The sequence below is a fragment of the Cajanus cajan genome, chromosome 11 (genome assembly GCF_000230855.2).
Source record: "Cajanus cajan strain Asha chromosome 11, NIPB_CcT2T_4, whole genome shotgun sequence".
NCBI lineage: Eukaryota > Viridiplantae > Streptophyta > Magnoliopsida > Fabales > Fabaceae > Cajanus > Cajanus cajan.
Genome location: NC_138527.1, coordinates 27,175,086 through 27,194,014, shown reverse-complemented (window position 1 = coordinate 27,194,014; position 18,929 = coordinate 27,175,086). Strand labels below are relative to the sequence as shown.

The 18,929-nt window shown below is 30.8% G+C and overlaps 2 protein-coding genes across 3 annotated transcripts; one reads left to right on the top strand and one right to left on the bottom strand.

Moving 5' to 3' along the window:
• Positions 1-377: 377 nt before the first annotated feature.
• On the top strand, positions 378-5,971 carry AGO7 (Argonaute family protein). The gene is made up of 3 exons (XM_083066420.1): positions 378-1,206; positions 2,679-3,915; positions 4,210-5,971. The coding sequence occupies exons 1-3, from the start codon at positions 822-824 to the stop codon at positions 5,672-5,674; spliced, it is 3,087 nt and encodes a 1,028-aa protein (XP_082922546.1). The 5' UTR covers positions 378-821; the 3' UTR covers positions 5,675-5,971.
• A 6,360-nt stretch (positions 5,972-12,331) lies between these two features.
• Positions 12,332-17,826, bottom strand: LOC109801708 (Prefoldin chaperone subunit family protein). 2 transcript variants are annotated; one of them, XM_020362814.3, is made up of 7 exons: positions 17,672-17,826; positions 17,428-17,533; positions 17,217-17,246; positions 16,758-16,859; positions 16,253-16,360; positions 15,284-15,338; positions 12,332-12,695 (listed from the first exon to the last, which is right to left on the bottom strand). In XM_020362814.3, the coding sequence occupies exons 2-7, from the start codon at positions 17,517-17,519 to the stop codon at positions 12,627-12,629; spliced, it is 456 nt and encodes a 151-aa protein (XP_020218403.1). In that variant the 5' UTR covers positions 17,520-17,533; positions 17,672-17,826; the 3' UTR covers positions 12,332-12,626. The 2 variants fall into 2 exon arrangements, with proteins under 2 accessions (XP_020218403.1, XP_029128057.1); XM_029272224.2 differs by lacking the exon at positions 15,284-15,338.
• Positions 17,827-18,929: the final 1,103 nt, after the last annotated feature.

Sequence of the window (18,929 nt, the reverse complement as noted above, 5' to 3'; positions counted from 1 at the left end):
CCTTTTTCACTTTCAGGGTTTGTAAAAGTGGTCCCAATTATCTAAAATGCAGAAGAAGATGTGGCGATGACGAAATGAGCAGAGCAGAGGAAGCTGAAAATTCAATGCGTGAAAATGGTTTAAGCCTGCACAAAACAGACACCAATAGTGACATAACAAAGGGATCATGATGTTTTAGACCATAGTGATACGAGAGACAAAATGTGAACTCAAATTGACCCAAGTGGAAGATTAAAAAACCCCAATCCCTATATATATATATATAGATAGATAGGTATATAGAGAGAGAAAAAAAAAAGAAAAAAAAAGAGGGTTCCTTTGGTCTTTCCCTCCTAATTTGACTTCCCTTTGCATATTCAAAGGAAAAGTGTTTTGTGTTTGACACTGAGTCAAGGAGCATGTAATGTAAGATGGTATAAATGCCTCTAACATTTCATACACTTACACAGACAGATTGCAAACTGCATAAAGACAACACCTCTTTGCTCACTGCTATTTTACCCTCTCATTAATGCAACTCTTCATTTTTTTCCCATTAAAATATCATTGCCACCACACCAATCTCAATGACCAGTCCATAAAAAAGCCTCCACAGGCTTAAACCCAAACTTCTACTTCCCTCCTTCAACTTTCCTTCTTCTCTCTCTCTCTCTCACAACAGTTTATGTAGTTTCTCTTGTCACATCTTTAAACTTGTAGGGAAAGAACAAATATCCGAACAAACCAAACCAACCTCATCATCTTATATTCTCTTAACCTCTCTCTACATATCTCGCACTAACATTTTTTTTTTTCTCTCTCTCTTGAGTCTTAACCAAACCATGGAGGAGACAGAGGAGTCCACTAATGCTAATCAGAAGTTCACTACCAAAAGAAGGAGCTTCAGGAATGGAGGAAACTCTCATGAGCATCATCATTATCATCACCATCACCACCACCATCATCATCATCACTTTCAGCACCATAATCAGCTGCTACAGTACTCAACTCAGCTTGGTTTGTGCAACAACCAGAACAAGTATCAAAGATACTATCCAGCTCTTCTTCCTCTACCTTCTCTTATACCTCTACAACAACTTCCTTTGACTCCACCCTTCCCTCAAAATCACACCATCGTGTCAAAATCTCATTTGCACAAGCCTCCATGCAAACTCAATAGCTCCCCCTCCTCAGATTACAAGCTCTCTCAGCCACCACTTGCTCCTGGTAAGCACTAGCATTGTTCCTTCCCTTTCAAACTTAACTCACCCTTTTGCTTGCATTCTTTTTGTTAATTCAGAAGCCAAAAATTTGTTCTTTAGGCCTGCTTGTTTGGTTTTGTTGAAACAAAAAAACAAATTTTCCTTTTACTTTTCACATTAAAAATAAAACTTCATCATAGCAATACCATGAAGAAACTATTTATGGCTTTTCCTTTTGCATGTTGTGTATGTTTTTTTTGAAACATTTCATTTGGGGTTGTAATTTATATATTGATATGTTTCTAAAGTTTAATCACAATCACAAAGGGTTTGGTCCATATTTTGCATTATTTTGGTGGTTTTAATGTGAAAGTGTAAGGTCTTGTTGGGGAAAAAAAAATCAGAACAGTGTGCCACTTGCTGCAATTGATGTCTTATGTTTCAATGTTGATTTTGTCAAAAGTAGTACTCTAGTATGCCCTTTTATTAAACAGTTGCAGGAAACAAATTGTTCAACTCTTTCTCTCCATAGTATTTCATGATTGGATTTTATCACTGGACATCTTTTTTTTTTCTCTACGAGCTAGGGATGTTGAAAGTCTTTCTTCTTTTCCCTTTTCTTGGTGCCAGTTGTTGGAAACCAATATTAGCATATTCTGAAGTACGGTGGATTTTCCTATTCACTATGCTGTCCCATTTTATGGGTCCCTTTTCCTTTTCTTTTTCTGTTTTTTTTTTCTGGTGTGTTTGTCAGGCTACATCAGAAAAAAAAAAAAAAAAAAAAGATGCAAGGGTTGTTCTAGTTATTAGTGACTTAGGTTGGGTATAAAATTGTTTGCTAAGCAAAGTCAAGGTCTAGTTAGATAGGTACCTTTGATTCTTCATTTACTTTTACTTTAGTTTCATGCCAATAATTTTTTTGTAGCTGGAATTACTAGAGAGTCGGTGTTATTATGAAAATTTCAAAATAATAGTTTCTATACGTGCATTTAGTGTTTTGTATAACATCTGTCTTCTACCAAAAAAAATGGTCTTTGCTATTGTAATTAATATATAGGTAGTGATTAATTTATAAATGGTTACTTTTAATTGGGGTGAGCATGATAAATTTTGTGTATAATCCAAACAAAGGAATTTTTTCATAAAATACTTTTATAAATGAAACAAATAGTAGAATATTTTGTTATAATAGCATTTTTTTATAGAAAATATTATCTACTGAATTTCTCTAGAAATTTTGTGTTTTCTTGTGGAAACAAATGGACCTTTAACTTGAGTTCACCATGATGTTTAGTTGAAAGGAACCGGAGAGGAGAGAAGGAACTTGATAAAAAATTATTGTTTGGATGAAAAGCTTAAAGGAGAGGGGAAATGAAAGGCCCAAACTTTTATCTGTGTAATAATAGAAGCATTTATTGTTCCTTTGAACTAATCCATGGGCAACAACAAAGTAAATTGGAAAAATGATGAACAATCTTGTTTCTTATACTGATTCAGCTGAAAAGGAACTTCAGCAGCAAGCTAAGCCATCCTTTAAAGGAGATGATGGGAAGAAAATGATTCCAGCAAGGAAGCCACAGGCAGTAATTGTTGCAAGGAGGCCAGACTCTGGTGGCCAAGAAGGTTCTGTGATCTCTCTCCTTGCCAACCACTTTTTGGTACAGTTTGATCCATCACAGAAGATATATCATTACAATGTTGAAATCACTCCTCATCCCTCCAAGGATGTTGCAAGAGCAATCAAACAAAAGTTGGTAAACAACAATTCTGCAGTACTCTCAGGTGCTATTCCAGCATATGATGGGAGAAAGAATCTTTATAGTCCAGTTGAATTCCAAAGTGACAAGCTTGAGTTCTACATAAGCCTCCCAATCCCCAGTAGCAAGTTGACACCACCTTATGGAGAAATGTCTGACTTGAAAGAGAAGCATGAGCAGCTTAAACTCTTCAGGATAAATATCAAACTGGTGTCAAAGATCAATGGGAAGGAGTTGACTAACTACTTGAGCAAAGAGGGTGATGATTGGATTCCACTTCCACAGGATTATCTACATGCTTTGGATGTAGTTCTTAGGGAAAGTCCAACTGAGAAGTGCATATCTGTAGGGAGGTCATTCTATTCAAGTTCAATGGGAAGAAGCAAAGATATTGGTGGAGGAGCTGTTGGATTGAGAGGCTTCTTTCAGAGCCTTAGACCAACACAACAAGGACTTGCTCTCAATGTGGATTTCTCAGTAACTGCTTTCCATGAGAGCATAGGAGTGATTCCATACTTGCAGAAGCGCCTCGAGTTTCTTCGAGACCTTTCTCACAGGAAGACCGCTCAATTAAGTGGTGAAGAGAGGAAGGAAGTAGAGAGGGCGTTGAAGAACATCAGGGTCTTTGTTTGCCATAGGGAAACTGTTCAGCGATACCGTGTCCATGGCTTGACTGAGGAGGTTACTGAGAACCTTTGGTTTGCTGACAGAGATGGAAAGAATCTGAGGCTGGTGAACTACTTTAAAGACCACTATAACTACGACATACAATTCAGAAAATTGCCATGCTTGCAAATTAGTAGGAGTAAGCCTTGTTATCTCCCTATGGAGCTTTGTGTGATCTGTGAAGGCCAGAAGTTCCTTGGGAAACTATCTGATGATCAAACAGCAAAAATACTCAAGATGGGTTGCCAAAGACCGGGAGAACGAAAAGCCATTGTTGAAGGAGTCATGAGAGGAACTGTTGGGCCTACCAGGTAGTTAACTACATGACACTATAGTAGTTCCATTTCTTTGTCTTTTGAATAGATATACAAAACATGTTGAATATAAGCTTAAAATGACTTTTAAGAGTTCTTTTATTAGAAAATACTCTTTATTTTCGGTAGAGAAGCTTCCAAAAGTTCTTCTAGAATGTATCCAATCAGACTCATATTCTTCTTAACTTCTTTAGTACTTCTATGGATCCTTTGTTTGATTTTTTCCTTTTGCATATTCATATTGCTTCTTGTGTTGGTTTATAATGCCTTGGAATGTAATCCTTTTGACAGTGGTGACCAGGAAAAAGAATTCAAACTCCAAGTCTCAAGAGAAATGACAAGGTTGACTGGGAGAATCCTTCACCCTCCCAAACTAAAGCTTGGAGATGGAGGTCATGTGAGAAACCTGACTCCTTCGCGTCACGATCGCCAATGGAACCTTCTTGATGGCCATGTCTTTGAAGGAACTACAATTGAAAGGTGGGCACTAATTAGTTTTGGGGGCACACCTGAGCAGAAATCCTATATCCCCAGATTCATAAACCAGTTATCACAAAGGTGTGAACAATTGGGCATTTTTCTCAACAAGAACACAATTATTAGCCCCCAGTTTGAGTCAAGCCAGATTCTTAACAATGTCACCCTTTTGGAATCCAAGCTCAAGAGAATACAGAGGACTGCCTCAAACAATCTCCAGCTTCTTATTTGCATAATGGAGAGAAAACACAAAGGGTATGCAGACTTAAAACGAATTGCTGAGACAAGTGTTGGTGTTGTAAGCCAATGCTGCCTGTACCCCAATCTCAGCAAGTTGAGTTCACAATTTTTGGCTAATTTGGCCCTCAAAATCAATGCCAAAGTTGGTGGATGCACTGTTGCCTTGTACAACTCACTGCCTTCGCAAATACCACGCCTCTTTCATATCGATGAGCCGGTGATATTCATGGGTGCAGATGTGACACATCCTCACCCTCTTGATGATTTCAGTCCATCTGTTGCTGCTGTGGTTGGTAGCATGAATTGGCCAACAGCAAACAAGTACATTTCAAGAATAAGGTCTCAAACACATAGGCAAGAAATCATCCAGGATCTTGGTGCAATGGTGGGGGAATTGCTTGATGATTTTTACCAAGAGGTAGAGAAACTCCCCAACAGAATCATTTTCTTCAGAGATGGGGTTAGTGAAACTCAGTTTTACAAAGTGCTTCAAGAGGAGCTACAATCCATCAGGTGTGCATGTTCAAAGTTTCCTGATTATAAGCCTTTCATTACTTTTGCAGTTGTGCAAAAGAGGCATCACACGAGGCTGTTTCCCTTCGAAACTGACCGGTCTTCAACTCAAAACCAAAACCATTTTCTATATGAAAACATTCCTCCAGGGACTGTGGTTGATTCTGTGATCACTCATCCAAAGGAATTTGATTTCTATCTCTGTAGCCATTGGGGTGTGAAAGGAACTAGTAGGCCAACTCACTACCATGTCTTGTGGGATGAAAACCAGTTTACTTCTGATGAACTTCAGAAATTGGTTTACAATTTATGCTACACTTTTGTTAGGTGTACCAAGCCAATTTCTTTGGTTCCTCCTGCATATTATGCACATTTAGCTGCTTATAGAGGCAGACTCTACCTTGAGAGATCAGAGTCATTAGGTTTGTTCAGAAGTACATCTACTTTATCCAGAGCTGCTCCTCCAAAGACAGCACCACTTCCTAAACTTAGTGAAAACATCAAGAAGCTCATGTTCTACTGCTAGCGACAACTCTTCTGCCAATGCCATTTAATTTCTAGATAGTTTATTTAAATCACATGTAATCAGTAGATATAGCATGTGAAGGAAAAATATTAGTGGAGCATAAAAAATTGGAAACATGCAATCTTTGCTTTATAATTATCAAACCAAAAAGTTCTCCATTTTAAAGGCCAAGATGCTGGCTAATTAGCATGCATTTCTAACTGTATATTTCTTTTATATTTTAACTGTGACATTCATAAGAGTATCGGAATAATTTTATAATTTTTGTTAAAGCTGAATTACTTCTGAAGGTTTTAAGTTGAATTCAGTTACAATAGCCCTTGGATTCTATATACTATTTTATTGTTCTCAATGTTTGCTACTAAACAAATTAACATGTAAAAAAACTTCAAATTTTACCATGCATGGGTTCCCAAGCGATTTATCCTTCCAATGTTCTATTTTATATATGCTTTAGATAAATGCTAACACTTGTCAAAAAAAAAAAAAAAAAAGATGAATGTTAACAAATTCACATGTGAATAATAAACAATTGATTTGGCAGAGGCAAAAGATAGCTTCAACCAAGGACAAAGTAGTTGTCAGTTCCTCATACAAATCTATATAATCTTCAATTTTTTCAGGTATAGGTAGTTGTGCATACAATCTGTGCATGCAGCTTTAACTTGTTACCCTAACGTGAACTACTCGTGCTACAAAAAACTAGTATAATAAAAAAAGAAAAAGATGACTTCATCTATAAGCACACAGAGAAAATGAAGACAAGTCAAAGGGAAACTAGATATGTTTCCACATCTCATTTCTTTTGTACATTTTCATGCATGTAATTAAACAAGGTTGTAAATGTAGATATAAAAAGTGGCATAGATTAAGTGCGTCGTCCAAAACATAATTCAAAACAAGAATCACATTTAAAACGTAAAAAGTAAAAATTATAACTGATAGCTTCATGTAAACGTGATAAATCACATTAAAAATATAAACTAAATATACACTAAAAAAATGAAGAGCCTTTATTTTTGGCATGCAATGCAAGCATGAAAGTGTATGTGGCAGAGTAAAGAATCCAAATTTGAAAGCAAAAGACAAGAAAGTTGATGGGTTTGCTAAAAATCAAAGGTGTAAAAGACTGTTATTGGACCCACAGGAATGGTACAGAAGCTCAGTTACAGAATTACATTGCACGGCAAATGCCAAACCAATTGTATTATTTGAGATGAGAGAGAGAGAGATGAAGAAACAAAACAAGAGCCAAGAAAAGAAGGGGTTTGAAAGGAAGTAAAGTGAGTTCTTTGAAGTTCCTCTTTTGTCCCTTTAAGACTATATATAATATAATATAATATGTATAAGCAGAGCACTCGTGTACAATTATTAGGTCTTCTTTGTACTGTTTTTTTCTACTGCAATTAAAGTTATCTTAGAAATGTAAATTTTTATTGAGTTAAAAAAAATTGGAACTTCAAGTCTAACTAGGTATCGGTACAAATAACACATAATGAACAATATCTATGTTTTATCTTGTAATATTTATGTTTTATCTTGTATTTAATATGAGAAGATAGGTTATATATATAAAAAATTGTTTTATATTGTGATTCAATTACAAATAATGTAATAATGTATGATAATTTTATTGACTTTTATATTAAATAACTAAAATATTATATTAACTAAATTATAATAGTATAAAACAACTAATTAAACTCATCATATGTGAGATACTATTACTCTTCATGTATATAAGAAATAAATATTTAATTCATCAAAGATAAATTAATACAAGATACTCTTAGAATTAAATAGTATAGATAATAGTTAAGTGTAATGACCCTACTTATAAAATACATTTAAAAGTATAGGTACTAGTTATATTTAATGATTCTAATCAATAGTGAAGGAATAATTTTTTCAAAAAATGAGTTTGACTTCTATATTATTAATTGTATAATAAATGTTTTTCCTTTCTTATAAAATGAGTAGAAAATACGTTAATAAATTAAGAATATAAAAGATAATTAATTTATTTTTTATAACTATGATGAAAATAAGACTCTTATTTATTTTTAAATGTATAAGAAGGGAGACCATTCTTTATCTCCTCTTTTATTTCACTTTTAAGATAAATAATTACGTAATTTGGAATCACTAACCCCTACTATAATTTTTATGTTATAAATAATTGAGATTTTCAATTTACAAACAAAAATTAATGACATTCAACTTACAAAATTAATTAAGACCATGCTAGTTTGAAAACATTTTTCTACTATTTTTCTTTTTATGACACTTTAATCTATATATATATTGATTAAAGTTGATTCCATAATATATATATATATATATATATATATATGTGCTGTGCTTAGGGTTGTATGTATGAAGTGAGCAATAGTTGGTTGCATGGTGGGTCAGATACTTTTCAGGATTGCACGTATGTCCATGGGAAGGGAAGAGACAGAAAGAGTGATAAATGAATATTGTGGCACTCATACTGTCCTCTGCCCTTACTAAGATCCTATCACATATACCATTATAGGGTCCCACCCACGTACGGCATAGATTCTTTAATTATGCTACCCCTTTGTTTTTTCTCCTATATCTTCTTCAACACTATATTCACGGATTCATCTACACACAAAAATCAAATCAAACTCACCCATAACTTTATTTCTAGACTTTAAAATTAAATTTTAATTGAAAATAACACCATTATAAAGATATACTAAATTTAATTAAAATACATCAATAGTGATATTATAAAGATTTGGTATACTATTATTTATTTATAGATATAATTAAAATTATTAAATTTAGAAAATTATTTTAAAAATAATATCAATGAGATATTTAGTTTTAACATATGTTAAGATTATATTTTGTAGTTATTTGATAAGGATGTATTTATATATAGAATATTTTTTATATTTTGTTGTTTTTAGTGGAATGTTTTATATATATCTTTATCATAGTTATATATTATTCACTTTGAATTTAAGTTTTCATAATTTTATTTTTGATCATCACTAAAATATATATATATATATAATAAATGTTAAGAAATGTATAAATAAATAAATTATTATGTATTTATAATATCATATCTTAGTTATAGTTATTTATTTGAAGTGTTCTTTGCATTATTAGAAAGCTTAGTAAAAGATCTATAATTGTTGTCTTTGGAATGGAAGCCAAAATCCATCATTATTTAATAAAAATCAATTTCAAAGTAGGTAATTTAATAATGAAAAATGTTCAAGTCACACATTGATTTCTTTTTAACTAAGAAGTCTCATGTTGCCCATAATAAATTCATGCATCTCATCCTTCTTTTTTTATAAGGAGAAAACTTCAAGCCTTCAAAAGATTAAAAAACAAAATTCCTCCAAAATGAATTTAGTGGAAACATTAAACTTATAGTAAGTTTTTTAAGGGTTTAAGAAAAAAAAAAACATTAGGCTATAGTAATTTTTATTTTTTTTTACCTCATTAAGGCTCCCATCAAATAAGCATGGGCCATTGTTGGTGTGAAACGTTCATAACATATTATTATCTTGAGATTATTTTGTTCATATTTTGTATATTTTATTAGTATTTTTATTTAATTTTTTTTCAATTTATTAGAAATGTTTCATTCAATATTATTATTTTTACTTAAATATGTTTTTAGTCTTTGTAAGATAAATTATTTTTTATTTTGATCTCTATAATTTTTATTTTTATTTTTTATCCCTCTAAAATTAAAATTTTTATTTTTAATCTCTAGTATTTTGTGATCTTGCTAATTACTTTTGTGTTTATCTTATATATGGTCAAGTGATCATTCTTAGTCACACACAAAACTATATTTGCAATCATGTTAGTAAGTTGCATCTCTACAAATTTTATAAAAATTTCAAACAAATGTGATTTATCTATCATAAAATAAACCTTACATAAAATAAACCTTAGAGACTACAACTAGTGACTTCAGATTTTAGAATGATGAAAATTAAAATAAATAAATAAATTATAAGGACCAAAATTAAAATTTGTTTTTTTTTTGTTAGAAACTAAAATCAGTAATTCTAAATTTTAAATGGATAAAAAATAATTTTTTTCATAAAACTCAAATCAAAATGCATTCATTTTTTAAAGATTAAATATATATTTAAATTTATTTATTTTTAAATTTCTTTTTATAATAATAATAATAATAATAATAATAATAATAATTAAGTAATAGTCGCTTTAGATACACTTGATTATTATGAAAACTACAAAAGGTTAGGATTTGACTCTTTACAATCACTTTCAGTGCACTTTTTATTTGATCACTATCAAAAAGTTTTAAATTAAAATTTAAAAAGAAAAATAATTAGAGGTTAGCGAGAACCACATAAATCATTTTAATTTAGTTATTTCAAAAGTCTTAAAAGGTTATCCATATCACTTTTAAAGCACTTTTAGTTTGATTATTACAAAAAAAAATTAAAAGATAAAGAAAAAAATAAACAAAACAAACATCTTAAAAGGAAAATGATGAAAAAATAGAAGTTTTAAAACTTTTATAAAAAAATTATATTTTTTATTAAATATAAACAAATTTTAACTATTTTTACTATATTTGATAATATTAATTTTTAAATATCTTTTATTTAATATTTGACTCTTCGGTTGCACCACTTTTTTTAAGCATTTATAACAAGAAAAAATTAAGAAAAACATTATAAAATTATTAAAATTTAATATAATTAATTGATTTCTAAATATGCATGAAAAAAAAATTCTTATACAAGAGAACAAAGGGTGTAATTCATAATTAAGCTAGTTTTACAAATAGTTGTTAAGATGCACTTCTAGTTTTATTACGATAAAAATGAAAACAATAATCACTTTAGATACAATTCTAATTTAGCTATCAAAAAAGAAACTTTTAAACTAAAAATTAAAATCAAATTAATATAATAATTTATGTTACAATTAAATCACTCACAATGTATGGATTTATGTATAGTTTTCTTAGCTACATGTACCAAGCTTCATGAGAGTGTCTAAGTCTTACATTGCAAGTTCATATGTTTACTTGTGAGTTTTTGTTATTCCAACAAAAAAAATCCTTATAATATATCAGTGACACATAATTCAGAGCCATTGAACTTCACCACACATCAAAATGTAAGCAATTCTCATTTAAAAAAGCACAAAGAGACTTCAAAAGAAACATAAATATGAAGAAAAAAAATTGACAAAAAAGAGTTCAGAATTTAAGCCATATTTTAAAACAAGCTTTAAATCAAATCAAATGTATAAACAAAAGATAATTTTGTTCTCTTCAAGACTCTCTACTTTTTATAAGAAGAAAATATACAAAAGATATCACAATAGGATTAGTGTTAATATACTTGATTTTTTAGCCATCTTTTCATCTGTCTTTTTTATATGACTATTTTGTTTTTCTTGTCACATCATGTATTGTATTTTTCAGTCTTTCTTTTTTTACCATTACCCTTCACAGTTCAAGTAACGATTTTATTATTAAAAAATTAAAAACATTTCAACCTAGTTCACAAGACTTGGAAAGTAGGAAAAACAAAGAACAGAACAAAGTGTGAGTGAAACCTTACCTGAGGAATAAAGAAAAGTGAGAAGGTGTTGGATGTATGCGAGATGAGAGGGATGTGTCCGTTGTCGGTGATGGAACCTAAGTTGATGCTTCCGTTAAATCAGAACAGATATTATCAGATGCAATCCACATCACAACACACCACCCCATAAAAGCAGTAACAGCCTCATGATAAATCATCAATCATAATCGCATCAACCAAATGCAAAACCAATCAAGATATGACGTTGCATTTGCTTGCTGTACTGTATTATGGATTTATGTTATAGGTCCCATCAATTCCATCTTATCACACCGTTCTTTCTTACAAGCCTATTAACCGGTTTCTTCCATGTTACTTTAAGCTGGATCTGTGATTCCAACCTTGCAACAGATATAATAATTCAGTACGTATTGAAGCTGTATGGCTGAATAGATAATTCAATGAAAGAATACAAAAGCTTGTCGAAGATTTTACTACAAACATGTGATGGTACTAAAATGGGATTGGCTCTTGTTGGAACACAGTTTTAAATCTTTGAATTATTAAAGTTCCAGCATACATTAACCATGAGGTGACACGGGTATCTTTGTTGGATTGTACTGCTTATTTCAAAAAGTTACAATCAGATTTGTGACTCTGCATATGAATAATTTTAATTCATTTCTCTCCCTTTCATTTAGCAGATTGATTGCAATTCTATATTACTAACCACAGTTAAATTAACTGTTTCTTTCTTCTTCTTCTTCTTTTTTTTTTTTAATTTAATTACTAATAGTGTGTTTAAGAACCAATTGTATTAATGTAAATAAAAATAAAAAAAAAAGTTAAGAAGTAAAAAAAATTTGTCTTTTTCTGTTCAATGTGATTTTGGATTTTGTTTTTCAACAGGAAACCAAAGACTAAATCTGTTTGAATGTAAAACTAAACGAGCCCACTTTACAGATAATTGATTTCCCATAAACTCAAAAGTCTGATGATATTGCCAAAGTGTCCTAACAATCGTGTTTAAACCTAATGACTAACAAAAACAAACCTCGTCTTAAAATATTGCATGAAGACTGAGACATCACAATGGCACCATAACAACACAGGTCATCATATTTAGAAAGGAAAAAAAAAAAAAAAAAAAGGTAATAAGATAACATAATAGCATTTCATGTATCTTCATGTACTTTGGTACAATGTCCGAGAAAGAGATGTAACATCAATCTCTGTTCGGTTTCACATGGATTTCTTCTTTAGATCATGGTGACCAAAGTATGAGCAACTTGATATATATTTAATAAATATCAAAATATCCATCATGGTAAGGATCTCTCAGCTTGAAGTTGAAGATGTGAGCAACTTGGAACATATTTCAGTAAATATCAAAATATCCGTTCTGGTAAAGATCTCTCAGCTGGAAGTTGAAGTAATTCTCGAATCCCTTCACAAACCTGCATTGTAACAGTTTAAATTTCTTGGAACTCCAAGGCAAAATAATTGTTATTTGGATTGAAATAAATTGCAATTTTCCTAAAAGCATAAGCCTATGTAGACTAAGGCCATACTATTAAAAATTAGTTCACTTCTTAAATGGGCTAAACCTATGCATTAACAATAAGCCTAAAACAACTATGCTATTCATACTAATTACCAATAACTATGGACATTATAATGTAGTTTTAACACATTAATTGGAATGAACGCAATCTATATTCCTCATCTTAATATCCAAATAACTAATTCAGCATTTCCACGTCCAATAATAAAAATGCAATAAAACAAAATAATAATTCCTAGTTAGTCTTCAATTTTATCTTCATGCATGTTAAACAGTACTGTTGATGTCCTGTGGCTGGAAGGTTGCAAACCTTTGTCTAGAATTTACAACTAATTATAACATTATTCGACAATTAATCCCAACAGAGTGAAGCAAGACTGCACAAATGGTAATTAAAAAAAATTCAGCACAATGCACAACACATTATCACTGGGATTCAATACAAAACCATGCAAGTAATTCCTAGTGCAACTCAAACCTTTGAACATTTTCTAGAATAGCAAAACTTGTGTTTGATAATAACATGCTCATCAATACTAGAAGTGATATTTTTTTTTCAGTAATTGAAATATTTGTCATATCTTTTGCTTCAGAGTGCAGAAAATCTTTTTTTATTAGTTGCAATAATTAAACGAAACAAAATTCTCGGTATTCAAAATCAAGACCAAGTTCATCCAAACAAAGATCTATTTCAATCTTCTGAATAATGATTTAGTTTCACCCTGAAACATTTTAGACTCCTGCAATATATGAATAATGTAAGCCATTGAATCGAAAATTGGACAAGACCAGATGCTTCACCCAAGAACCCGTCAAGTCAGAGTCCAATCAATCCATGAAACTAATAGAACAAAAGAAAGGTCAAAACCAGCCAAAATCTGTCCAAATCAAGAACCTGTCCCAGAAAATAATATAAACTGTTTTTTTTTTTCTAAAAATATTTTTTCTGAAGATTTTTTCTAAATCATTTTTTAATAAATATTGGAAAGAAAGTATTCTTCACAAGATAATTCTATTCTCGTCGAATATACACAAAATGGTGGAACTAACTATCCAAGCTAGGTATCTTTTCCACATAAAGCTTGAACCTAAGACTTTGCTAAAAGGAATCAAACATGTGCCATCTAAACTCGATATCTAAATATCGATTTCTATTACTTATCTATTTATTATGAATTTCTATCTTGTAAGGCATGTCAGCAAAACCACTTAAGTTTATACTTAATTTCTTATGAATTTATTATTTAAGATATTATATAATTATATAATATTAAAATTTATATTTCATTATTACCGGTTAACTCAATGAACCATAAACTTGTGCCTTTACACTTTACAGATTTACCTATTCAGTGACTGATCTAGTATAAAAATATTGATCTAAATGAAACAAAAAAGAAAGTAAGCCAGTACAAAAAAATAGACATTGCATATATTTCATTTTCTCAGGCCTGTACCATACTTCCTTATCCACTAATATATTTGATTCATTGGATGATTAAGAATCAGAAGCATTTAGTGCTTTGTAATTGCTTTCTATATTCTTCCTAAGGCATCTAGACCATTTCTCCCATTTTATCTTGAGAAGTAGATGGATCCGAATTTTCAAATTTCAATAGCAAAAATTTAAAAAATAAGCATCAAACACGAGTCAGTCAGTAATAGCTCCAAAAGCCATGGACACACTACACACTACCCCTTCAAATATTTGTCAAGATTACCTCCCCTCATAAAAAAAATGTCATGTATGATATCTCACTAAAAAAAATTTCCATCAACATGCATTCAATCTTTCAAATTTGCATAAAATACAAGGAAAAATAAGCGTGGGGGAAAAACTCATAAGAAACTAATGCATGGAGGCAAATGAAAAATAATTAAACAACAAAATGACAACAACAACAAAATTTAAAAAAAAAAAAAAAAAAAAGGTGCATGGATACACCTTATTTGTAAGGAGAATATTAGAAAATCCTTGTTTTTTTTTACTGTTTTGTAATTAGTATTGCTAATTGCATGTGCCATTGGAGTTGAATATGGTGTGGTAGTAATGTAGGCATTACAACGGGTCATATAGACCGCATTCTGTTCCAATTAATGTATTTGGTAATGTAGAGTACATTTTAATGTCCATTGTTGTTTCTATTGGTAAGCATAGGTGCATGTACACAAGTTAATACCAGGACAAACCCAGTAAGAGGTAGACTATTTTTTATCTTAGTGAGCTGCCCCATGAATTGGTATAACCCACATGCCCTGTAGGCTTTTCGGCCGTATGGGCATTAGGCACTTAGTGGGCTTTTCGGCTATAAGTTTTTTTCCCATCTCATGTGGTCTAAGGCTGGGTGAGGCATGCTGGCTAATATTGAAAGCTCTGACAAGTAGTATCTTGACCAAGTACCACCCCTTACACAAGAATAATTACAAGCAAAGGGATTAAGAAATCAGTGAGTTGATGAAAACATAGTAAATTATACATACAAGCTTAATTTGGGCTTTAATTGATGCAATTAACTGGGTGTAGTCCTCTATCTGCCTGCAACATACGACATGCCATAAGTTTGAAAATGCAACATAAAATTCAAGTTTCAACCTTACAAAGGAAAAGGAAATAAAGAAAAAGAAAATTAACTAATCATGTTTAGACATGGAAAAAGAAGGAAAGGATGAAGATAATTTTGTTTCACAATGGCCAGAATAATTACCAAAAGATAACATATAACAGAAAATCCAAAACCTTATCACAATTCCAGGGCTAAATACATTAAATTTAAACAAGGATCTATTAATTGTTTCCAAAATGATGTTTGACTAAACTTCTGTAGCTGTATCTTAACATCTAATCTCATGTAATGGAACAACAAACCAAATAGCTAATGTCCTAGCACTTGGAATTGATGGACTAACACTATAGTACCCAAAATGCTTAAGCACGGAATTTTTGTAATTTGTTAGCAAGCCTTCCAAACTATCTGCTCTTTCTATGTACATGAAACTTGTAATGTGTTACAATTAACAAGCCAACCTGAAGTTTACTAACCCACATTCATCAACCACCAGTTTCCAGCCTATCCACATCCAAAACATGCAAGGTATGACGGAGATAATCCCACATAAGTATAGAATATGATCATTTACTATTTCCAAGACAAAGGAAAAAAACTAAAGAAAACCTGCTTCAATTCAGTTTTGCAAATTACAATTTGACAGACAAACCAAACTAATGGAGAATATTGATATAGAATATGCCTAAGACAGAAAACATGAGGATCTTGGACCATAATTTTACTAAAGTCAATTTCAACATCATTTAAACAGCTCCACTTAAGTATGCTATATTGTTGCTTAACATTGAGGGGGGAAAAGAAAAGCTTGGAAAGCCATAATAAACAGGTGCATTTTCAAGTTTCAACTAGGTTAGGTAAATTATGTCAATTCAAAAACTTAAACCTGGCTATCTTTTCTTCCCTTTTCTCTATGTAGTTCAAAGCTTCAGACCAAGTAAACTCCACATGGAATCCAAATCCCACATCTACAAATATGTGTTGCGTATTTTCCCTGTAAAGTTTTAATATAAGAGATGTGAATTTCATTAGACTGAAGGCAAAGCAAAAAGATTCACAAATTATAATGTGCAGATGAAAAAAACTAGCACTGTGCAAGTAATGAGGGTTTGCACTAGGTTGAAATCTCCATGCATTGATTGTACCCTAGAGGAGGAGGGGGAGGCAGTAGCGAGTGTCTAGATGCAAGTTGGTCCATATAACACAAATCTCAATGTTTGATAATATGATGATGACTGATGCCTTTATATACAAAAGAAAAACATGTGCGATCTTGATTCATATGGCTTGGTGATAAGATACAAGTGTGCTTTACAAAAATCAAGAACATATGAAATTTAAATAAAGAATCAATGCTATTAGTCACCAAAGCTAAAATGCTGATGACTTACACTTCTGCCTGCAGGTATACTTCAGACCCAAGATTGACCAAAGTTCGTAGACTGGTTACACTATTCTTCTCTAGGTTTTCAATGTTTCTTCGCAAATCAGCACTGAATAATCAAGTCAAGTGAATTCAAACATAACAATAGTCCTTTACTGTGTGCATGTGCAACATTGAATTCGTGGACTGTTAGTAAATACTAAGTTTCACATGGATTGAATATGGGTAACAAAAAAAATCTAACACTATACAAAATTAGTTTTAGGTGTTAGTCTGCCATTAGTCACAAGTATGATTTACATGATTAGATACAAACTGGCCTCCAATTCAGGTTATAAGTATGATTTACATGATTTGAACTTTCAATGTTACTGCAGAATTTCTGAGAAATAAATGATACAAAAATTTGTAGTGTTGACATTACAGTCTTATGCTGGTACCGGTACACAAAAGTGAAAAAGGATACAAAATTTTCTGTTGTTCAAATACCTTGTCCCTGCAATAAAGAGATGAGAAAATGAGTAAATAGTGCGAACCATAGTTCCACAATTTGCAATATATAAATTTGAGAGCTCAGAAAACCTAAAAACATGCTGCAGAATGAAGCAAGTATCGTACCATATGTAGTAGAAAAACAACACTGAATACAACATAATGCAGAGGAGCAAAGATTATACCGCTGAGAAATAGCATGAAGAAGATCAGGTTTCAAGCGTTTGTCAACAAATTCTTCAAATTTTTGAACTTTTTCCTGGCGTGAGTTTTCCATATATGATGAGAGTCCTAGGAAAACAATGAATTATCAGTTATATTTGCAATCATGCGATTCGATACAATACAATGGAAAACGATGCGAATCATGCGGTGTATCGCTTTTGTTCTTGAATTTTGGTTCGAAGAGATAGATAGTTTATGGCAGACCTGTAGGCTCCAAGGGCCGTCGTGCTTGGCCGTTGCAGCGGAGCGGAGTGACGGTTCTCACGGAAAGGGACAGTCGGAGGAGGCAAGTGAGTGTATGCACAACCCTAATTCCAACGACGACGTATTGGGATTTTTTTTTTAAAAAAACTTTTAACATCTGTTTGTTTATTTTAATATCTTTATCATAAACATATTATAATATTCGAATTTTGTTATAAATTTATGTGTATAATAATTTTTGAAGAAAGAATAATAATTGTAATTTTAATTTAATTTTATTATCGAATAAAAATATTTGATCGATGTGATAATTGTTTATTTTAATATCTTTATTGTAAAATCTATTATATAACATGATAAATAAAATCTATTATAGATTTTTAATGGAAATTTTTTAATTGATATTAATATAATTAATAAATATAGCATACAAGAATATTTATTATAAATTTTAATATTATTCTATTATAGCAATTTTTAATGGAAATCATGTATATTATACATAGTTTTAAAAATCAGATCGATTATTAAATTGGTTAAAGTACTCTGTATTTAAGTCAGAGTTTGAATCCATGGTCACTAATCGAATTACAAAATTTAATTTTTATTAATTTTTTTGAAAAAAATATTTTTGTTGCATATATTTTATATTTATAAATTTTAATAAATTGATATTGTATCTCAAATTTTAATTTTTATCTTATTTAAAATTATTTTTATTTTTAATTTATATAAAAAAGTACATGAAAAAGTTGCATGTTGAATTGTATAAATTAATACAAATTAAAAATATAAATAATATACATATATATATATATATAACATACTTGTAATTTTGATGTCACAAAATAATGTGTATATGTATTATATTTTAAATATGTAATTTAAATATAAAAATAATTTAAGTTGCATATTTGTTAATTAGACTTGTTGGTACAATGGTGTGTTCTATAATAACTAAGGGGGGTGTATTGGATTAGGATTTTAAAGGATTTTTTTAGTTTAAAAAAATCTTGTAGATTTTAAAAGACTTTGCAAGATTTTCATAACTTTTAAGATTTTGCAGGATTCTACAAGACTTAAAATCAGGATTTTAGTGGATTTTACAAGACTTTTAAATCAGGATTTTAATAGATTCTGTGGGATTTTGTGGAGTTTTGACATTTGATAAGATTTTTAAAAAAAATTCAAACATTCAAATTTTAAAAAGTCTCAAAGACAAAAATAATAAAATAAAAAAAATAATGTCTAGATAAAT